The following is a 24,869-nucleotide window of genomic DNA, read 5'->3' as shown; positions in this document are numbered from 1 at the left end:
CGAGTTAACAGCTGCAAACACCGCTCAGAAGCATCAACACGTTGTTGTTTTTGGTCAAATGTGAGCTCGCGCGGCACCCATTTTGCACAGAGCTTCCGCATATACAAATATTGATGAATGATATGACCAACACGTTCCTTTGATATCTTTAAGGCCTCTGCTATCTGGATCAACTTCATTTTACGGTCATTCAAAATCATTTTGTGGATTCTTTTGATGTTTTCGTCGGTAACCACCTCTTTCGGGCGTCCACTGCGTTCACCGTCCTCCGTGCTCATTTCACCACGCTTGAATTTTGCATACCAATCAATTATTGTTGATTTCCCTGGGGCAGAGTCCGGAAACTCATTATCAAGCCAAGTTTTTGCTTCCACCGTATTTTTTCCCTTCAGAAAACAGTATTTTATCAAAACACGAAATTACTTTTTTCCAAAGTAGCTTCACAAAAGGCGCTCTATCTTACAAACTAATTGACTTACAGACGTCAAATTTTGACACGAATCATTTGAAGGTTGGTACTATATAAAAATAATATGCATTTAATACTAGCGACGCCATCTATGTGTCAGACCGGGTACTTATCAGCCAACCTGTTATTTTTGTCAATGTTCGACGCTTATCTCGAAGTATTAGAGCCACAGAAGTATGGGAGCCACCGTGGTGCAATGGTTAGCATGCCCGCCTCGCATACACAAGGTCGTGGGTTCGATTCCTGCTTCGACCGAACACTAAAAAGTTTTTCAGTGGTGGATTATTCCACCTCAAAGCTTCTCTAAGTGGTTTCACTGCAATGTGGAACGCCGTTCGGACTCGGCTATAAAAAGGAGGTCCCTTGTCATTGAGCTTAACATGGAATCGGGCAGCACTCAGTGATAAGAGCGAAGTTCCCCAATGTGGTATCACAATGGACTGAATAGTCTAAGTGAGCCTGATACATCGGGCTGCCACCTAACCTAACCATTAATAGATGATCGTTTTATGGCCTTAGGCAATAGGCAATTCGGCGCAATCCTGAAGGAGATTCGGTTCGACTCTTTATAACTACCGAATATTAAAAAATTATGGACTTGCCGCCAAAGGCAATAAATCGGCAGGATCCTACAAGGAGACTTTAAGCCTTGTCATATTTTAAATCCAGGCCGTCATGCCTATTTATTTGATCGATTGGATGTCTGGTAATTATGGAGCAAATTAATTACAAATCGTTTCTTGTTTAGGTTTTTCATTTTCCTTCTGTTTTTTCGTTGCGATGATGTTAATCAATTTCTATGGCAATTTTTCAATTGGTTTTAGCTTCATCACATCGCTAGTATGGGACTGGGGGAATGCAGCAACAATAATAGCAGACATCAACTAGTTTATCTCGTGCTAAAGTGTTATAATGATTTGTTATCTATCCAATATTTCTTTGAAAATGGAAATGGAAAATTGATGGAAATCTCCCATACCCCATTATCTCTCTGATTCGGAAAGGCGGAAAAAGGCGCTTATAACGATCAAAAGAAAGTGTTTATGAGCTCAATTAAATTTCGTAATAATTGTCGCTCTGTTGCTATTGCCTCAGCAGCCATTAGATTCACTTCAATGGATTCACAATGTGCCAACCAAATAAACGAGAATCTTTTGAAAATTCATTGACTCTTCATTGCGTCTCATACAGCCTATGCTGAATATGGAATTGCTAGCACTTTAGACACTCGTTACAAGGGAAATTTATTTGAAATATAATTTTGAAAATTATGAAATGAAGGCACAAACATAATCTGCGCTATTTAAACTCATTATGCTGTCGATGATTTCGTTTCGTTGTATTTTTAATGCTTCTGTTTTTGTTTTTAATTCCGCTTCATTTGCCACTTTTGCTTGATTTTGTTTTTTGTTTATTTTCCATTGCGTTTTTGGTCGATTTTCTATCAATGACCTATTTACTGTATGGGGTATGTTTTTTTCAGGGAGACGTTTTTGTCGCGATCTTGTCGAGTGCTTGGCGTGGCCTGGCGTTTCTCTGGCGAGCAACCAAACTAAGATCGCTGCATTTCATCGCTTTACAAAATTTATGTTCTTTAAATTGTTTTTAATTAACACAAAAACCAGGGTGATCTCCTCTATTGATTCGCTTTGGTTATTATTTGGACAAAACTAGAGAAGTCTTTAGGAATTGCTCTATAAGAAAGTAATCATGCGTAACTAATTCTATGCTATGGGCCATGCATGGCACTGAAAGAGAATTAAGTTGTACCAACGATTTTTGATGAATGCATTTCAAACCGGAATCATTTTTATTGAGCTTTGCCGGAAATTAGACCATCCATAATATGCTCTCACATAAATAGTCGCTGTAGACAGACCATATATTACTTACAGTGATCATTTTATACCCTTTAATAATTTAAGAGTTCAAATTTCAATCGAATAAATCAAACAAAATTTCCAGAATGTTGTAGGAGGTGAAACATGCGGCTAATCGAGAATGGAGGAGGAGTGAGTGACAAGTATCCTCGATCTCGTATTGGGAGAACATTATTTTGAAGAATTTTCATCTTTAACATAAAGTTTTATTCAAATTACAAAAAAAGGAGTTTTACTTTGAACCGTCTTTATAAATTGGATATAGCGGTTTTTGTCATAGCCCAGTTTCAATTTTATAAAATCTAAATTTAAATTTAAAGTTCGTTTCTGAAAAAAAAAACAAACGGTAGTTTAAAGTAGCTGCATCGGAATTAATATCAAAATACTTAAGGTAAGGCCTCAAGCTTTGGGTCCAAGTGAACTTTTTGAGTGTAGAGCGTCAACCTTTTTGAGTGTAGGGCGTCAACCAGCGATTTATCCTCCGGTTATGTACTAATCGAAAGATGAGAATCCTGCCATAAATACATTTTATTCTCGTTTATAATAGAATTTCCTCTGCAGGACTAACTCGAACCTCGTCCCACACTATGTCAACACTTATAGACTTTTGACTCAAAATTAATTGAAAACTTATTTCATTCCCATCGGTAAAATTAGTACCCAAATTTCTTAGCAAATTTTAGTTATATAGTTTCAAACAAATGGATCCATAAGTTAAGGACAATTTTCTACCTTCTAATGCATTCACTATAAAGAATCGCAAGATCATAACTTTTGTAACCAAAAACTGTTGTAGAATGTGATCCACATCTACATCCAGGTGTATATCACAAGGTTAGGTTAGGTGGCAGCCCGATGTATCAGGCTCACTTAGACTATTCAGTCCATTGTGATACCACATTGGTGAACTTCTCTCTTATCACTGAGTGCTGCCCGATTCCATGTTAAGCTCAATAACAAGGGACCTCTTTTTTATAGCCGAGTCCGAACGGCGTTCCACATTGCAGTGAAAACACTTAGAGAAGTTTTGAAAACCTCAGAAATGTCACCAGCATTACTGAGGTGGATAATCCACCGCTGAAAAACTTTTTGGTGTTCGGTCGAAGCAGAAATCGAACCCACGATCTTGTGTATGCAAGGCGGGCATGCTAACCATTGCACCACGGTGGCTCCCGTATATCACAAAGTTCCCTTTGAAAATATTTATTTACATAATTTTCGGCATTTGTTTGAAATTCTCTTGTTCTTGTTTTATGGTCATTTTTGTTTTCCATTGTTGTTGTTGTTGCACGGTAATTTAATCATCTCTAATATTTTCTAATGCATTTATTCACAACATTTGTTGATTGGATTTGTGCTGGTATTCTGGATCACGCCTTTAAGGTGGCCCCTCCTCCCCCTTGTGGCATAAAATTCTTGAATAGCTAATAAAAATGTTAGCCATTTATCCAACAACTCCCCCAGTATACAACTGTAAGCCCTGTAACACCTTGAACACAAAAGGGTTTGGCTGGATGTATGTGACCAAACAATTTCCTCAAATTAGTTTCTTACCCAGACCAAAGATTGACCTCAAAACAAAATGAGTTTTCTAGCTGTTGCCACCATCATCGACATTGTTGCTGACATGGAGTCGTTAGTGTTGCGTGTCATCGACGTTTTGAACATTTGCCTAATGAACCTTCACTAAATGCCTCCCACCCTCTGCCAGGGCGGCGCGTGTCATGATGAAGTGGCTTGCTGGTTTATTGCTTTGATGGTTTTGTCGTCTTTACAAGTCGGGAAGTTCGAAGGTCATATTGTTTTTTTTTTTTTTTTTGTTAAGAAATGTTCATTATTAATTGGGGAGCATCTTTAATGTGCTGGATTTTTGTTTCTATTGTGTGGAGTGTAATCGAATTTTACATCATAACTTATGGAAATGACAACAATATTTTCAAAGTCATTAGCAGCGACTAAATAATTATGTAACGATTAACAGAGTAAAGCCAATTGTTTTCCCCCTGAATGCTCCACATTAATCATTGGAGACATGGCGAAATATATGAATTTCATGGAATACAGAATGTAACACACTTTGCAGATGTTTTATGGGTGATCAATTCTATTACCCAAGCATAGTATTTTTTGAAGTAATGTAAAATGGTCTGTCTATAAAATTATAACAATTGTAACCTTTTATTACGTTTTATTCGCAGAAGTTAATAAAGATAAATTAATTGGACATTATGCAATTCAGAAGTCATCTGTAATAAAATGAGTGTTTATTCATGTATGAAAATTTCTAAGCACCGCCAAGAATGGAATTACACAAAACTTGGAAGACGGAGAAGTAAAGCAATTAGTGATCGATCAGTAGGAAAATTCATATAAAATATAGTCATCGAAAAAGTCACCTATCGTTTTAATGATTTTCAATTTGAAGGTCCGTTTAAAAAATCCTAAAATTTAAGGACATTTTCAGTTGCATGGAATACATGTTTTTCAAGCAAATATATTCAAATCCGCTACGTATAGCTTCTGAAATAAAAATAAATGATAAAACATGTTGACCCCCATGAACGGTGGCATTAAGGTATTGACAATAACTGCATTGGTAACACACAATAAAATATTTTTTGTCTTCAATCACAAAATTAATTGATCCAATTAATTTTTAATTGAAATGTTTTCAATCACAGAAATGATAGCATCAATTAAAAAATTAATTGAAAGCCAATAAAAAAATAATTGATTCAAATAAAAAATCTATTAATTTTTGTTATTGAATTTTATTTCAATTAAAGAATTTGTTGAATCAATTAAATTTTTAATTGAAATTTTTTCACACTCAATACTTTAATTGGAAAATTTTTCGTGAAATTTTTTTCTGTGTGAGAGCTGGTGTCTCTACATTTTGCACAGTGAACCATCTCTCCATGATTCTAATCATAGGGGTGTGGTTAAAACACTGAACCAATGTATCCCAGACTTAGGTAGTTGTGATAAACTGCAATATCGTCTAGAATTCTGAAGCACCTGGAAATAAAGTTCAACCCTACGACGTATTTACGGGACAAAAAAAATGAAAAACTTGCTCCCATGATTTTCATCACCCTCATGACCTTAATCATGCTATCAATTTTGGTCACAAAAATTCTGTTGTAAAAATGATGCGAAAATGCAAAAAATGTATTTTGTTTTTGTTTATTTTAAACATTTTGTAAGAAATTTCCCCAGCCCAACGATTTTTTCTTTGTTCCAAGTATGTCTCAAAAATTGTATGAACTAAATGGCAGTAAAATTTCAATGACATACAAATTAGTCCAATTCTAACTAAAACACAAGAAGTTTTTCATACCCTTCTCAAAAACAGTGAGAATGAAGTACAGCGTGATTAAAATGGGAATGATCTGGCGCCCAAGATCTTTTCTCTATTTTTAGTACATTTTTTTCTTTTTGAGAGAGATTTCGTAAATGTTAATTAAAAATCCCAAAATGTCGGAAAATTTTCGTTAATTTAGTGAATTTCAAAATTTGGAATTTAGTTCAATTCTCGCACGAGAAGGTTCATTTTTCCCATAATGTAGTTTACATTTTTTCTAACTATTATTGTGATTTCAATTATTCTCACAAATTCAATTAGGATATATTTTTAAAGAAGTTCACAAGTTAAATTATCCAGACGATTCTCTTATCATGTGCGTGAAGATAAATTCCGTATTTAGTTAGCACAGACACAAACCATTTTGTAGCAGAGCTCTGTTAATTAGTTAACAGAACTTCATAAAGGCGCTAACAGAGCACTGTAAAGAGTTAATAGAGGTATGTTCTGTTCTAACCAATGATAGATTCATTTTTTGATCACCAGGAAAAATATTAAATACTCTTCGGGACCAATTTACTTGATCTAAAATTAAACCATCCACTTGTGGCATTGTCAATCACAGCTACATTCCTATATACTATGACTCAAAAATTTGCAGAAAATTTAGTTACACTTTTTTGAGAGGATGGGACTCCAATGGCCATTGTGGCCACATGGACAATTGTCCCACTATGACCCATACACCATATGAAAGGGCTTGAAGAGTTCTATCGATATTTTAAATCCGTCGGTGAGTTTTAGAGAAACATAAATTTCTTTATAAAATTCTAGAGAGTAAATATATACCATCTTTTCCACCATGACCTATATACCACATGAAATTTATGAGCATATGTTTTAATTTTAAAAAATATTTAATTATTCTTTAATTTTTGTAAACATATAAAAGATAAGCAGTCATTACATTGCTCTGTTAGCACCTTTATGAAGTTATGTTAATTAATTAACAGAGCTCTGCCAAAAAAAATGGGTTGTGTCTGTACTAACTAAATTCGGAAGTTATATTATCGCACATCTCTTATCATGGTGTTGAATTTAATCACGCTTTGGACTTTGTTCTCGATGACTCATTCTTAAGCACACCACTTTTTTAACTATATTTCAAGCGAAACAAACGCCTCGTTATTCGAACGGAATAGAAGGTCATTCGGGAAAATCCTTAAGGAACGTAAAGAGAAAGATATCCTGAACTGAATATAGGACATGAAAAAACGTTGGAGTAATTTCTAAAATGGACTGTAGTTAATAATGGTAAACTCCCAGAGTTGTTAATGCAGAAACCAAGACCATTGACCAAAAAAATAAAGAAACAGAAAAAATTTCAAGATTCAGTATACAGGTTTATTGTTGTGGCTCTCAATGGTGCTTCTTACCGTCTTCGATGAAGATGTACAAGTGAAGTTGAGAATTTTAACAATAGTCTAATAAAGCAATGTTAGTTAAACAATTCAGTAATGAAAAGGACAACTATTTTAATTCATTTGAGCAAAACTATTGTTATAGTACGGATAAAAAATAGGGTTGCCGTTTTGGCTGAATTTAAAGTTATTTCATTACGATTCAATAATTCATTTATATAGTAGATACTGCAGTTCAATAATAAATTCAAATAATTCATAGTTTAAAAAAAAAATAGTAAAATTGTTGAACTAGATTCAACAGGACAGGTGAGGGCAAATAAATCTTTGTTTATGGCGGTCATTACCACACTTGTCCCCAACGAACTTTGTTTAGCCTGTAACAAAAGAAAACTGATTTGGTCTAAGATTTCCTTCCTCACAAAAGCAATTACATATTTCCATTTACTAAAATCGCCTGAGATAGAAATTGAGAATTTATTTTTTATTTAGGGGAACTCCTTCTTATGAGAGATCGTTTATTTAATCGGCATAAAGGTTAGATTTAAATATTTTTTTTTTTTGCACGAATAAAATATTGGATCCCAATTGTAAAATAAGTAACCAAATATGTTGATATTTGGACATGAATAGGAAATAAATCCTGCGTTTTTCACTATCTTATCCGATGTAAGTTAAAACCACGAACGTATATTACGTATATTACATATATATTTTCATTTAGTACATTTATACTTTATTTTTTCCCAAAGCGATTCGAGTTATAAAATCCCCCTTTTAATAAAACAAAAGTTCCCTTAAACTAATTAAAATTACTTCCGGATATGTTTCCCTTCTATACCATATGATATAAACTTTATGATAAAAAATTAATTTCCGATTAAATGCGTTGGCCGATGTTTCTTTTTTTATTCATTTTCTTCCGTTTCTATTATAAATGATAGATACTCTATGGCCTCAATGCTTTGTGGTTGTACAATAAGCTGCATTGATATTCCCCTTTTTTCTAGGAGAATAACAATAACAACAAAAAATCACCATATCTCTCTCCAACACTCACATACACATACTCCAATTGTCTCTCTTTATTAACCACTCATCAATTATTTAATAGAAAGCCAAATAAGAACAAAAAGCTTGTCAGCTATTTGATGTTGATACTGATGAGACAACAATAACAACAACAAAAAGAGAGAATTAATGATTAAACAAATTTACTATAAAACCGCAAAATGAATGCACGAAACCAAATGCACGCATTGCCAAAGGAACAAAGGCCATGAAAAATAAGTGAATTAAAAAAAAAACAATTCTCCAATAAAAACAAAACAAGGGCAATAAAGAAAACCAGAGACCAGACCTGAATTCAATGTTGTCGGAGTTGTTTTTTTCTAGGGAGCTCAAGAACAATGGTAATGCCAATAAAAAGCTTCAATACAATAACGAATACGCCAGAAGCAGTAACAACAACCTTTAGCTTAGCTCCTGAACCATGTCACTCACTATCATGCATAGCCAGAATTTACTAGCGAATGATGGATGATGGACGACTGATGTGCATGGAGATGTGTACGTTTTGAGAATGATCTCAACCACCTACGACGACCCCATACATTCAACAATCAAGCACCCTTGCCATACAATCTGTCGCAAAATCATTCAATGTTGCAATAGGGCAACCGAATGTTTTGTATATGTATGGGGATTAGATTGTGTGTGTGTGTGTGTGTGTGTGATTGTATGGAAACGGAACAAGAGAGGATGTTGCAAGTGCTCCGCACCAAGCAAAAGTTGTTTTTTGTTGGAAATTTTTGTGATGATTGGGGGCGATGGGCAGAATTGCTGTTGAAAACTAAACAAACACAAGTGTTTTTGTTTCGATTGTGTTCTGTTTTAAATTAAAAAAAAAAAACAGAAAGAGAACAAATGCCACACTCTTTTTGTATTTTTGCTGTTGTTGTTAAACAGTAGAAACTGATAAGGTCATTGCGGATCATCACAGCATCGGAATTAGGGGACAATTGAGGTTATAGAAAGTGGAACTATAGAATTGCTATAGCGGGACATGCAACTCCCGGAGTTTTGAGGTTTCATCGTTTTGTGTAAACAAAAGGGGACAACATTCAAAAGAACTCCGTTAAAGACGAATTCCATTTTGTGTGATTTATTTCATATTCTTTGAGCTGAATGACCTACAAAGGTTCTCCATATTTTCCATTCAGAGCTAAGGCAGTTAACTACAAGCGGTTTAGTTCATTAAGGTGTTGCTTGTGCTTTAAATCATTTACACTCAAAGAAGTTAAATGCAGGGGAACAATCTGCTATTAAAGGGTGATTTTTTAGATATTATCGATTTGGCATCACTGGTTTAAGCAGCTGACGCACGTTTCGTGTTTCGTTACATTGTCAAACATCTTCAGTTCGGTTCATAATTTAACCATAAATCATCTTACAAACAAATAAAGCTTGCAAATTTTTGAATTTTATTATTAAAACGGGTAATCTATTAAAAAAAATTTCATCGTGCGCTTCTTATAGAAAACTGGGTTCTGCGATAAGGCTCATTTTTGTCTCAATGAGTACGTAAATAAACGGAATTTAATACATTCTGATGCGGTTTATGGACTGGTGGACCGCAATTCTTCAAAGATGAGATACACACTTAGATGCCAAAAAGTTTTTCAGCTTTGGTTTATCTCCTTTCAACTGTTGTGGTGATATTTCTGAGTGATTCACAACTTCACACTTAAAGCGAACCGCCGTCCGCAGTATGGTATAAAAAGTAAGTCCCTTGTTATTGAGCTAAACATGACATCGGGCCAAGTACTCACTGATAGGTAAGAAATTCACCATCTATGGAATGACTATGATGCTATCTCGTAATAATGATACTGGTAGATTGTCCAAACAACATGGATTCGATAAAAAAATTGGTCCAATCCAACGAAATCCAAACTGTAGGGGCAATGAAATGGCTAAAGAGCAATTGAAAGGATATGTAATCTTAAGGGAAAGGACAGTTGAGACTCAGGAATTGTAAAGAGACTTTTCGAGTTATACAACCATAGATTTCCGGAATTTATCAAAATTTGGAGAAGTAACTTTTTGATTGTTGAAAATTCGAGTTCTCTAGCGAATTTGGACTTATTAATGAGTTGTCAGGATAAATGGTCTTCATCTCTTTCTCCATTCAGTCAAAATTTCACTTTTCGGATTTTTTCTTAAAAGTTTTAAAATTCGATTTTGGCCAACCCGATAGGTATGATATTCCAAACATAAATTCAAAGTTGTATTTGAAGATTAAAAATAGCCCACTTCAGCAGTTTTTTTTAACAAAAATCGATTTTCGTCTTTTGATCTACTGTGTTCTGCAATCATTTACACCAAGCCAAGTGACAGAATAAATTCATGGAAATATCGTGTCGGTTTTCATATGATGCGAACTCTCTTGCTTCGCCGAAAGCAAAGTGATACCCACGAAATCTGCGAAAACCTTTTATGGAAATAGGTTAGGTTAGGTGGCAGCCCGATGTATCAGGCTCACTTAGACTATTCAGTCTATTGTGATACCACATTGGTGAACTTCTCTCTTATTACTGAGTGCTGCCCGATTCCATGTTAAGCTCAACGGAAATACGATCAAAAAAATCAGCTCAGGATCATAATCATTTTTTATCTTCTTCATATTCCAATTCCAAAAATTTAGTTCAAATCCAAAAAAAAAAATACTGACGATATACTAGTTATTCGTATTACATACAGAAATATTTTAAGGGATATATGTGCGTATTCCACGGCCACCTTACACACTGCTGAGAATTTTCCCTTCCATAAATTTTAATAACTGAATCTCATTTAGATTTAGATTACGGAGAATATCCAGCAATAAACTCTCACAAAATCTATTCACATTCTAGCTTACCAAAGTTCTTTTCCACTTACCTCATTATAAATAGGACGTTTTGCCGTTGATGCTGATTTGGCCGATGAAGAGAATTTACTGTTAGAGTTCTTATTATTCTTGTTGACGATACTGTTGGGTGGTGAACCATTATCCAAGGGTGGAGAAGGTCGTCGAGAACGTAAAGCCTGCATGGCCTTCTGATGTTGCAATTGTTTGCGATAGTGTTCATGTTCGATTTTATTCCATTTCTCATCGGAGAAATTATCATCATCATTGGAATTGTCATCATTACTATCGTAATCCTCACTATCATCCATTTTAGAAGATGTCAGCGATGGACCAGAAGAATATGAAGTCTGCAAGGGAAATTGTTGACGTTTTCTTGTGTTGGCTGAGGCCATCATTGAGGAGGACGTAGCCTTATAAGGGGATTTTATGGGATTTGTGTAACGCTTGACATTGATTTTGGCACTGTTGACTCCCTGGGCTGTTGTTGGAGGATGGCGATTCTTATTTAAATCCACATTCTCATTGTTAGCGCTGTCATCTTCATAGGAATAATCGTCATCATCATCGTCGTCATCATCTTCACTGAAGTTTAGTGAATCCAACAATTTATTTTCACTGCCTGCCCCACTATCCTTGTTGGCATCCAAGGACAAGGAAATACGTTTGAATTCCTCTTCCTTTTTGTTGGCAGCCTCACGGTCATCATCATCATCCTCAGATAATTGCAACATATCCTCATCATTGAACAAATGATTGTGGGGATTAGAGAGGCGTTTGTTTTTCATTTCTGGGGATTTGTTCTGCTCATCGGAGGGATCAAGTGGCCCTTGAGTGGTGGGAATCCATGTTAGGGGATTGCTATATAAGCCATCACGATCAAAATAACGGGGTCTCAAGGTAGTGCTAGTTGTTGTTGTTGCAGTAGCAGTGGCAGTAAAATTATGTCTTCGGGGATGATGCAAATGCTCCTGATGGCGATGGTGATGACTATGAGAAAGATGCGAAAATTGCTGATGCTGCGAATGGTGACGATTTCGCTGGTGTAAAGGCCATTTATATTCCTCTTGCCTGGCATTCGAATGGTGATGACGATGATGATGGCTGTGTTGATGATGTTCTTGCCTATGGGGAGGCAAAGGGGTAATGGGTTCCCTAAGAGCCTGCTGTATTTGTTGGTATCTAAGATGTCGATTGTTCTCAAGCTGCTTTGGCTTAAGATCTTTTTGCTGCTGCTGCTGCTGTTGGCCCATTATGCGTTCTGGTTGCATCATTTCTAAGTCTTCCGCCTTGGATCTATGTTCTTTTCTGGCATTTGCCATTAGTGGTATTTTGCCACCATCAACATTAGTCGCTTTGTTGCCATTGTCTACATGGTCTGCGGCTTCACTCGAGTTGTGGTTGTTTTCATTGTCATCGTCGTCATCGTCATTATCATCATCGTCATCTGCCAGCATTTCGCTAGGAAAAGCATTGCCAAGATCATCGCCACTATTGATACTAGAGGCTGCGGCCATCATGAAGATGTTCTCACCTTTTGCTGTAACGGTTCCAAAATCTTGCATAGTAGAGTCAAATGTGGCTCCAGATGCCTGGGGCCATAGGATGAGGCATAAACAGCAACCAAGAACTATCAATAGGTGAAAATCCATTGCCAGGCAATGAGAAAGGAGGAGATGTCTCCTTGCCTTGGGGGGTTTATGATGCCAAGATTTTAAAGATCGTTGAGCCATGATGACGGCGCTGATGTTGATAGAGATTTCTGATTAAACTTAGATGGTTTTCGAATGCTGCTGTAATGTCGTCGATGTCACAAACACACACACGCACAAAACCAATAGAGGGCAGTAATTTATGAAAATTTATGAAATCTTTGCAAAAAACACTTTAGCAAAACATCTTAAGCATTTGCTATGCTTCTTCTTCTTTTAATGAACACTTTTTTCTCTATTTTCTTTGTATTTTTTTTTTGTCTTCAAAGTTACTTAGTATTCCTAGTTACTCTTGTTTTTTTTCGAAAGAAAAAAAAAAACAACGAACAAATTGTTTGACATTTATTGGAGAATTTTATGTACACACGTTGTTGTTACTCTGTATCTGTATCGTTGTTATTGTTGTTGTTGTTTCTATTTCACATTAACACGCATACATAAGTAAACACTTTGTCATTCCTTGTTGTTGCTGTTATTGCTGCAAAACAAAAATGAACTATAAACACTGTTGATGTTGTTGTTTTTGTTGTTTATTTAGTGATTGACAGCCGGCCTCAGACACTACGCCGTGAAAAGTTGCCAAATGGCTTGGAAAAAAACGCACCTTTATTTTTGGCCCTCTACAAGCTCGCGGACTTTTGTTTGTAGAGCAGAGGAGAGCGTGAGCTTGGCTTTGCGTTACACAGCCAGCTGCCTTAAAGCGAAAACGCGATTTAGCTAACGCGACAGCAGCTATCCACAGAACGATTATAAATTTTGGGGAAGCCACTCAACCGTTAGACTTGCCTCTAGAACATGAATTTCTAAGTGAATTATTTAAGCACACACCGTCTCACACACACACACGCACCAAGTACTCAGGAAATCAAATCTCAACTACACTTAAGCTCTCATTATTTGCATACAATTCTTAGTGTGATTTGTTTACTTTTCTTCTTGATAATGCTGTCGTTGCCCGGTGTTCTTGAAAATAAAACTTCAAGTTCATTCAAACAACAACTTCACTTTGTAAAGGCCACCACGATAGGACTCTGCACATTCACAAACTTTTACAAATCCTAGTGCATAAATTTTAATTAAAACGAATTATTTTCGATTGGAATTTCGAATTCCTTCTTTCTTCTTTCACATGGACCAATGAACAGATTGGAGAGAGAGACACAGATAAACGAATGGTGGTCACACGGTCGCTTAAGCGATACAACCAAATAAAATATCACTATTACACCACTTTATTGTTGTTGCTGTTATTGCATTCCCATACATCAAAGCGTAATTTTTATTGAGAATCAAAACAAACCGTTGTTATTTTGATGCTTCCGTTGCCTCACACACCACAAAACCGAAAAAACTCTATGTTGAGTTATTGACAGTGCGTTGAGAATGGCTACAATAATGATGAGGTGCTGTTGTTATTTTCTTTGGGAGAGCGATTGCAAATACACCGTAAACACGTATGAACAGTTGTAATTCACGTTGAAAACTAACAACATGCCGATGGAATCAAACTTTTCATCCAAACAAAGGCCAAAACATTCGTTCGTTGATACATTCGTTCATAGCAACATTCACTGAGGTTAGTTCGGCAGTTGATTGTTGTTGCTGTTGCTGCGCTATGCAGTTACATGCGCAACATGGGTGTAGAACAACATGTTGCTACGCAGTAATTGCTAAACATTTTTCACATACATTCTCAGTGGGTGGAAAGGAAAACACACAAGTGTGTTTTTCTATAGAAATTAAAGGAATGGCAAAAAGGTCCCTTCTGACGACAGTTCTCAATAATGTTGGAAAAATGTTCGCGCTTATTTGCAAATTCTTTGAAATTCAAGGGAATTCGTTTTACCTTGTCATATATATCTCAATTCATGTATGTACACTGCAAAAAAAATTAATGGAAGCAGAAGGCAAATTTAATTAAACATTTTGATTGGTACAATTACACATTTAATCAACTTTAAAAACATTCAAATGAAACACAGAACAAAATATGTCTGAGTCAAACACGAAATTAATTGATCCAGTTAATTCTGTAATTGAAATTGCTTCAATTACGAAAATGGTGAATATCAATGAGAGTATTAATTAGAAATAAAGTATACTTGAAAAAAAACACAATTATTTAAATTCTTCGGCAATTTCAATTAACTTTTTAATTAATTCTATAAAAAGTTAAATGATATTAAACACAGAACTCAAATAACTTTTCAATTGAGACAATCAAGTTTATATGAATCTATACGACTTAGCACTTTCTTATGTATTTTCCGATTATAATTATACATTGGAAAAATTATGCCCGGTCTCAAAGGTTTTGTCTTTACCCTAATGATGTTGGTATTGTTTCCGCGCCAAAGAATTGCGGGGAGAATTGAAGCAAGGACCTTTCGACAATAAAATAAAATAAAATAAAATAAAATAAAATAAAATAAAGTATTAAAAACATCTGCTGTATTTAAACTTTTTTTTATTTGTACGCAAGATACAAAAAGTCAACAAATTTAGAGACGATTTATATCACAATGGACTGAATAGTCTAAGTGAGCCTGAATCTTAATCGGGCTGCCACTTTAACCTTTAACCTAGAGACGATTTAATTAATTTTGAAGATTTTTCTTTCATGTTACGATACCCAATTTTAAGTCGAATCACTTAAGTATAAGGCGAAAAGTTTATCGACTTTTGGACAAGGAAAAAAACTAATATCAGAGAAATGCGTCTTTTATGCTACACTGAAAAAAATATTTAGGTGATATTAAAGGTTACGCAACCTAAATTTTAGGATGCGAAATTTTCAAAATATTAAGGACAAATTTCTTTAAAATAATGAAATTTTAATTGAAATAAAGTTTATAATCTTTGCTTAAAAATTTTTTTTTTCATTAAATTTAGGACACAAATTTTGTAAATTTGCATCCCTCCGTTAAAGTCTTTAGTCTTTGAACTAAGGCTAATTTTCCTTAAAGTAAAGAAACACATTTTTGATTTAAAGAAATTGTCCTTAAATTAACTGAAATATTGAAACTTTAGATTTAAGATGAAAACGCTTCAAATATAGGCTAAGGCTTATTTTGAGGATTTAGCGTCTTTAATTAGAAGATTTTTTTGGAATTAAGAAAACATTTTTGACTTTGAAGTATCCACTATAATTTGGATTTTTAAACTGGCATTTGTTTGTACGTGAGTACCTTTATTAATAAACCGCAAAATGAGAATGAAAATTTGATAAATGAGATCTGTATCCCAATTTTAATTTTATTTGTCCTAGATTTACAGCCAGATAGGTCGCTAAAAAATTTCATTATTTTAAAGAAGCTGCATCTTTGGCCCGGAATCAATGCCAAAATCCTTAAGGGAAGGTCAAAATCTACGGATACAAGTAAACTTTTTTTTTTGAGTGTAAGCAAAATTCGTATTCGTATTTTACGGACATGAAATCTTTGACATCACGACAATATTTTTTTTTGTGTACTTGGATTTTTTTAAATTGAAAATAGTTTGTATTTTTTTATACCCTGCGCCACACTGTAGAACAGGGTGTTATAAGTTAGTGCATATGTTTGTAACACCCAGAAGGAGACGAGATAGACGCATGGTGTCTTTGGCAATAATGCTCAGGGTGGGTCCCTGAGTCGATATAACCATGTCCGTCTGTTCGTCTGTCCGTCCGTCCGTCCGTCCGTCTGTCTGTGAACACATTTTTGTGATCAAAGTCTAGGTCGCAATTTAAGTCCAATCGCCTTCAAATTTGACACATGTTCCTAATTTGGGTCAGAACAGTTCCCTATTGATTTTGGAAGAAATCGGTTCAGATTTAGATATAGCTCCCATACATATCTTTCGCCCGGTATGCACTAATATGGTCCCAGCAGCCAGAGTTTTATACCGATTTGCTTGACATTTTGTACAAACATAACACTTGGTCGTATAGTAAAGTGTGCAAAATTTGATTGAAATCGGTTCAGATTTAGATATAGCTCCCATATATATCTTTCGCCCGATATGGACTAATATGGTCCTAAAAGCCAGAGTTTTGGCCCGATTTGTTTGAAATTTTGCACAGGGAGTAGAATTAGCATTGTAGCTATGCGTGCCAAATTTTGTTGAAATCGGTTCAGATTTAGATATATCTCCCATATATAGCTTTCGCCCGATTTACACTCATATGACCACAGAGGCCAATTTTTTGCTCCGATTTAGTTGAAATTTTGCACAGGGAGTAGAATTAGCATTGTAGCTATGCGTGCCAAATTTGGTTGAAATCGGTTCAGATTTAGATATAGCTCCCATATATAGCTTTCGCCCGATTTACACTCATATGACCACAGAGGCCAATTTTTAACTCCGATATTGTTGAAATTTTGCACAGGGAGTAGAATTAGCATTGTTGCTATGTGTGCCAAATTTCGTTGAAATCGGTTCAGATTTAGATATAGCTCCCATATATATGTTTTTCTGATTTCGAAAAAAATGGTCAAAATATCAACATTTTCTTTGTAAAATCGCCACTGCTTAGTCGAAAAGTTGTAAAAATGACTCTAATTTTCCTAAACTTCTAATACATATATATCGAGCGATAAATCATAAATAAACTTTTTCAAAGTTTCCTTAAAATTGCTTCAGATTTAAACGTTTCCCATTTTATTTTTTTACTAACATTGTGTTCCACCCTAGTGTATTAGCCGACTTAAATATTGAGTCTATAGATTTTGTAGAAGTCTCTCAAATTCTGTCCAGATCGAGTGATATTTAAATGTATGTATTTGGGACAAACCTTTATATATAGCCCCCAACACATTTAACGGATGTGATATGGTATCGAACATTTAGATCTACAAAGTGGTGCAGGGTATAATATAGTCGGTCCCGCGCGACTTTAGACTTTCCTTACTTGTTTTTTTTTTTTTTTTTGTTTTTGTGTTTACGAAATTGTTTTGTTTCTCGAATTTGATGATAAGTGTTGTTAATATTGGGAAGTCTTTTCCATCAGTGTATTATTTGACTTGCGTGTATCTGATATATTTTATGTTATTTGTATATCACAACTTAATTGAAATTAATGAGAAATTGTTTCCAAATCATAAAATGGCTAGGGAGACAACAATTTGATGAAACAAAATTTGCATGGAAATATAAAGTAAAATAAAAGATGAAAAACATTGAAGATTTCGCATGGTAATCTGCACTGTCATATATTAGTTTATATATATATGTACCAATAAATGAAAAATGAACATTTTAAGTGAACTTATTAGTGAGTACTACAGCTCCTTGATATTCTTCTATTATGAATTCATTTTATTATGGGCCCTTTCCGATGAAGAAAATTCAGCCAATATGTACGTCACAAACAAGTTTTGAGAAAGCGGAAGAAAACATCAAAATCAAAATCAGCTGTTTTCAAACCAGCGAGAGAATTGTTGACAATGTTGACTCAACATGGTCAATGTTGCCAGTGCATCATCCTCTTTGCGAGAGCAATAATGCATCTCAACATGACTATTTTATAAGGAAAGTGCGTATGTCAACATTTTATGTTGCTAGTGAATTAATATAAACATTTCATAGTATATTGGGTATCCAAGAACAGTATAGACGCAGAGGACAGGACTACTTTATTTCTTGGGGACTATATGCTAAAAAATTACAATAATATTTGTAAAATTTTTGCTAAAAATTAGAGTAAGAAAGTATTAGTAACGTCTAAGTTCTCCATTTGTTTCAGCATTTACGAATTTCCCACCTTCGTCTATGATTTGTTTGTATTTATTTGAGCAATTTTTGTAATAAACGCTGACATTAACAATGTAAACAAATCTTTGCTACACCGGTATGTGAAATGCCGATTTATATGCTGATAAGATAAATGGGATGCTTTGGCTTTACGTAGATATGTAAAGACACACACACGCACACACAAGATCATTTGGATTTATCTAGGCACAGATCTTTCTCTTTCTCTCTCTTTTACTTGATCTAGATCCATTTAGCTTTCAATGTTGAAATAAACTCTACAAACAAGTTAGTGCAGAAATAGCTATCTATCTTTGTATCTGACAAATATACGCACTAAACGCTTGACGCATCCTAAGAGCAAAAGACAAGCTAACCATTTGTAATTACACTACAATTACAAATGGATGCTGTATAAAACAATAAATTTTTAATGATTTTAACCAATTTTTTATTGCAGTAGAAAGCAATGCGTTAACTTTAAATTATGATGATTCAACCACCCATTTGAGAAGCAAATCTTTGTTCGAAAATGTTGCGTATTTAAATCGATCTTTGTGGAAGAGGGAATTAAGAAGGGTGGTGGGCTAAGGGATTACGAGAGGCCAAGACGTGGTTGCTTCAAACAATTGATTTTATATGACATTGCATCGATAGTAAATCATTTGAATACGAGCATATGATGAAATTAAACTTGAACGAATTGGAACTGATAAAGATGCCAAGAGGCAGTTTCTCACGTCATCGTTATTTCGCCTATTCTTATCATACATTTACTGAGTTTAATTGAATATAGAGAAGATAGTTAAATTACAATAAATCATACATAAACATCTGTACATGGGTATATAAAAAAGAGTAAATTTCTCGGAATAAATATAAAATGTATACGGGGAATTCCCAAAAAAACAAGTATATACGGCCGTAAGATCGGCCAGGCCGAAGCTTATGTACCCTCCACCATGGATTGCGTAGAAACTTCTACTGAAGACTGCCATTCACAATCGAATTACTTGGGTTGCGGTAACACTTGCCGATGGCAAGGTATCTTAAAACTTCCTAACACCGTAATATATACCACATAGTCCATACGTGGTATATATTAAACTAAAACAGGCCGATTAAATACGTATATAATTAAGTTTGAAGTTTCTATAGAAATAAAATTTTTACATAATAAAATGTTGACAACATTTTCTATAGAAGTAAAATTTGTAAGAAATTTTCTACAGAAATAAAATTTGGATAAAATTTTTTATAGAAATAAAATTTTGACAAAATTTTCTATAGAAATATAATTTTGACCAAATGTTCCATAGAAATCAAATTTTGACAAAACTTTCTATAGAAATAACATTTTGACAATGTTTTCTATAAAAATAAAATTTTTGTAGATTATTTTTGGCTCGAGTGGCAACCATGATTATGTACCGATAAGGACCAATTTTTGTGTGATTGGGGATCGCCTATATATAACTATAGACCGATATGGACCAATTTTGGCATGGTTATTAGCGGCCTTATACTAACACCACGTTGCAAATTTCAACCGGATCGGATGAATTTTGCTCCTGTAAGAGGCTCCGGAGATCAAATCTGGGAAACGGTTTATATGGGGTCTATATATAATTATGGACCGATATGGACCAATTCTTGCGTGTTTGTAGGAGACCACATTCTAACACCACGTTCTAAATTTCAACCGGATCGGATGAATTTTGCTCCTCCAAGAGGCTCCGGAGGACAAATCTGGGGATCGATTTATATGGGGGCTATATATAATTATGGGCCGATATGGACCAATTCTTGCATGGTTGTTAGAGACCATATACTAACACCACGTACACAATTTCAACCGGATCGGATGAATTTTGCTCCTCTAAGAGCCTCCGGAGGTCAAATCTGGGGATCGGTTTATATGGGGGCTATACGTAAAAGTGAACCGATATGGACCAATTTTTGCACGGTTTTTAGAGACCATATACTAACACCACGTACCAAATTTCAGCCGGATCGGATGAAATTTGCTTATCTTAGAGCAATCCCAAGCCAAATTTGGGGGTCCGTTTATATGGACCTACATCAATAACAACTACTTGTGCCAAGTTTCAAGTCGATAGCTTGTTTCGTTCGGAAGTTAGCGTGATTTCAACAGACGGACGGACGGACGGACATGCTCAGATCGACTTTATGGGGTCGTATATATATACTTATATATACTTTATCCATATTCCTATGGATGCATTTAGTTTTAGTGAAAGCAAGTGATCTCTATCCTCACAACCAGCCATACAAATTAAATTCCGCTGTTACTATTCGAAACAGATGTGCCCTGAACTCTAGATTCCCAATTGTGATATCCATACCTTATGAATGCTGTGTTACTATCTTTGAGTAGTTTCCCCTTTTTTTCGTTTGGTTGCCTCCAAAGTGTTCTCATCGTCAGCCCCAATTTTGCCCTCCTTTTCCTCCTAGCTAGTATTAGCAGTTTATTTGTCTCTATAGTTTCTCTTGTTTCACCATGGCCAAGCACCCATAACATAAGATGCGAATCATCTCGTTTATCATACTTTGTTATTCAAATAGGGTTCATTATCCCACAACAATATCTTATCAATATCTTTTCATCGCCATTCGGCTATATGTGAATATTCTCATGTTCCCCAGGCTCGAGTTTTTATTGAAACATTTGACACATTTTGTTACCGCTTGCATTCTGCCGCAGGATTATGCTGGGATCCTAAATTTCCAACAAGGTCTATCTAGGATTAGTATTCTAATCATAGCCATCTCTGTTTTACGATCATTAGTTGTTGCTGCATCCGCCATTACTCCCATCTTTTCCCCTAAAGTCCTTTAAAGCTTCATATGGTTTCTTGTCCATTCCCCCAATATCTTCAGTATTATCGTTTCCATAGCAGTTTCAGTTTTGATTTTTATCTCAATAGGTATAGAGTCCAGCAACGTTCCCAAAGTTTTGAATGATATAGGGGGTAGTGACCCCCCTTATGCCAAAAAACAAGTCCGTTCAACTCGTTGGAAAATTCACATGTTGACCTTCTCTCCACAGATGTCCACCAGAATATTGATGAATATGTTACGATTGGCATAATTCTGGTTTAATATTTGAAGTGTGTCATCGTTGATTTGAGATCCCATTTCGAACCACTCGTTCTTCTGAAAAATATGCAACATCTGTAAGTTTTCACAATCCATTCTTGGATGTGGTACATTCAATCAAAGGATAAAAGATCTTGCTTAAAAAATCTGTTGTATTTTATATTTTTCCTCCTGGTGGAGAGAGATTATTTTTTTAAGATGCTCATTCAAATTCCAAATCATACGACATTCTCAGGATACCTTATGATTTTCTACAGAACATGTTATGATCAGAATTATCGACGCGCTGTTCCTCAATCTGATACAACAAGAGAAAATATATAATTTCTATAGAACCAATATTCTAATACTGACTATTTTTAGCCTCCATTAAATAATCTTCTCCATCTTGGATAATTTGTTATAAATTTTAATTTTCATTTAACATTTCAATTAGAAACAATTAAGGGACTCTTCTCTACAATATCGACTTTAAATTGCCTCTAATAGTTCTTGGATATACATTTTAGTCTGCTCCAACCCTCCTCCCCCCAACAGCAAAAATTTAATCATGCCCCGTCGTTTGACCACATTAAATTTCTCTGTACGAATTAACTTCCCATTACTGTTACTGGAGTATGGAATGATTTCCGATAGGGTTGATAAATCTTCAATGATATCAACTCATGGCACTTTATATGTTCCACACTCCAATGACCTCCCCCCCCCTTCTCTTGTGTGATCAGATATACGTAACTAATTAGATTTATGGCAAGTGGACATGAAGATGAAGATGGACAAAGTGAAATCATCTCCTTTTGTTAATGAAATGTTGTCTGAATGACACCATGGACAAATTACTTGAGAGAATAGGAGAAGACATGTACATACATTGGAACATGTCTATGATGATTGCTTCTTAACACTTGAATTGGAAGTTGGTGTTGTATCTTACAAGATCTTTTCCAAAGATTACAATCAAATCATTAGCATATCGCTTATTCATCGTGTACGATGTTGTTCTGTTTGTTTCGGTATCACAAGCTCTTGGGCTATTCAACCTTAAATATTTTTCTTTGATATGCACTCCTGGCTATTGGCAGGCAGTAAAGTCAACTGGCGTCTGGAGGAAGTTGGTCTTGCGTCCACAAATGCATATCGCCTCAATTGGCATAACATCAGATTCTATTTTCTAGTACAATAAATCGCACTTGGTGACAGTTGTCAGGTGCCATTAAGGCTCCATGTAAGAGTAGTGTCATTGGGAAAGTGTTTATGAAAGACGCGTTAGTTGCTCTGGAGAGAATGGTGTTCGATTGTCCAGGCAACAGTAAAACTCTTTTTTGTTGTGCCACGCACGAACTGTCGTAAATACAATTTTAATTGATTAAAACATTGTCTTCACACCTCGTCCTCTTGGTGGTTTCCAAGGTGCTATTGTTCAATATACATATGTAGGATATAAAGGAGCAACATTTTTTCTGGTGGAAACAATAAGACATAGGAAGCGAATAGAAGGCCTTTTATCAGGTAACTTCAGTCTTTTAAGATGGATCAGCTTAGATTCATGGAAATGCTATCACTCAAAGTCAATCTGATTGAATCGGAGAAAGACAGTAGCTCGCAGCGACATTGTTTGCTTAAAAGATTTTTTCAGAATGTCTCTATATTTATAGGAGGTTCAAGATGGAAACATTTTTGAGAAAATTTGCAAATCAATTAGCTTTATAGAGTCTTTTCTTTGATGTTGCTAACGAACTTGGTGTAAAATTCTCTTCGTAAAAATAACGAAATATTTTTTAGTTTTTTTTTGTTTACAGCGAACAGTGCTGTACGCCAAAAGTATGAAAGGTGAAGAAATACTTAAATATATGAGGAAACTAATAACTGAGAGAGGCGAGACATAGTAATCTGGACATTTGAAAGAAAATTTATTTTATTCCTTATGCAGCTTACAAACCACAATGGGTTAAATTAGAAAGACTACTAGCCAGGTACTCCAGCCTATTTACTAAAAACGGATGTATAGTAATACATCCTTGTGACCAGGCACTCTCATTAGTAGAAGAATATTAAACTGCACAACAATTTCATTGAGAGATTTGAGCGGTATGTGGAATTTTTCGACTTGAGGAATACTGAGTCCAAAAATTCCTCCGTATGCTTAATGAAATTTTGTAACCTCTTTTACGAGGAGTCTGAGTGTCCGCTTCGCAACTGGAAATCAGTGGTTCACTTACTGTGATTGTCTAATTTGGCATTGCTGCATTGTGTCCATGCTCATTTTCCAAGTACTGCGAATGCCAATTGTAGACGTAACATAACTGGTGTAGCGTATCTGTTTTTCTAAATAAATTCACTAGAAAATCATCTTTGTCGTAGAACTCTCAACGTCAAACCCTAACATAAGTGAGGCCCCAGTTCGCAAATCTTCTCATACCGCGCTGCTGATTTAGTGATTCTTGTAGCACAATCATCGATACTGACACTTATACGAAAACCAAACACCATCCATTGATTGTTGATGTTGAGCCTTTGCCTTAGCCATATGTTGGCGTTTAAATGAAGCACGTTCGAAAGGAATAAAGAGTTAAAAAAGTAAAATAGACGATCAATGGAAAATTGAAAACATTTTCATGTGAAGAATTTTCCATTTTATGCGGCCAATGTCAAAGGCACCATATAAACATTGGAAACATCCATTTGCAACATTACAATAGTTATTCACAAACACCAATAACAATAAAAATAATAAAATACATTTGTTTTTTAATTTGTATTAATTCTAATGGTTAAATATATCAAATATCCTGGCAATTTTTCGATTTTTCCGTTTTTTCTATAACCAAAAGTTTGTAAGAAACGCAGCATCAAACGTTTCCAACTAAAGTTCTTTGTTTACTTTAAACGAAGATCCTTTAAATTGACTTTTGTGTGAATTACTGGTCGATTAAAAGACTTGGTCTATAAATAGACTTGGTCTATAAATAGACTTGGTCTATAAACAGACTTGGTCTATAAATAGACTAGACAAGTCTATTATAGACCGACTTGTATGAGTTACTTATGACGTTTGTGTGTTGGGCCCAGTTGATAGTCAGTGCTGCGATTCTCCTTTTAGGCAAAAGGTAGAATTTAAAAACAAATTTGTAAAATCTGATATTTACTTATACAGGATTTGTAGTCAAAGAACAAACAGTAGTGAGAGCTATGTTAAATAAATAATATAGAAGTGAGAAAGATATTTTAAAAAATGCAGTTCTGGCATAGAAGGATATTTTTGGACTAATTGTTATAACATTGTTTCCTACAAACGACGTCAAATTTCCTTTGGGGAGGAA

At 35.0% G+C, this 24,869-nt stretch overlaps 1 protein-coding gene across 1 annotated transcript in view; it reads right to left on the bottom strand.

The window, feature by feature from the left end:
- LOC142227362 (uncharacterized) overlaps positions 1 to 14,171 on the bottom strand; it is a 338,342-nt gene extending 324,171 nt beyond the window's left edge. Inside the window, exon 1 of the mRNA XM_075297853.1 lies at positions 11,017 to 14,171. Coding sequence (XP_075153968.1) covers positions 11,017 to 12,717 — 1,701 coding nt within the window. The 5' untranslated portion in view covers positions 12,718 to 14,171. The remainder of the gene's footprint in view (positions 1 to 11,016) is intronic.
- Positions 14,172 to 24,869: the final 10,698 nt, after the last annotated feature.

The sequence above is a fragment of the Haematobia irritans genome, chromosome 2, assembly GCF_050003625.1.
Source record: "Haematobia irritans isolate KBUSLIRL chromosome 2, ASM5000362v1, whole genome shotgun sequence".
Lineage (NCBI taxonomy): Eukaryota > Metazoa > Arthropoda > Insecta > Diptera > Muscidae > Haematobia > Haematobia irritans.
The sequence above is the reverse complement of the archived record's forward strand: the minus strand, read 5'-3'. Positions and strand labels throughout refer to the sequence as shown.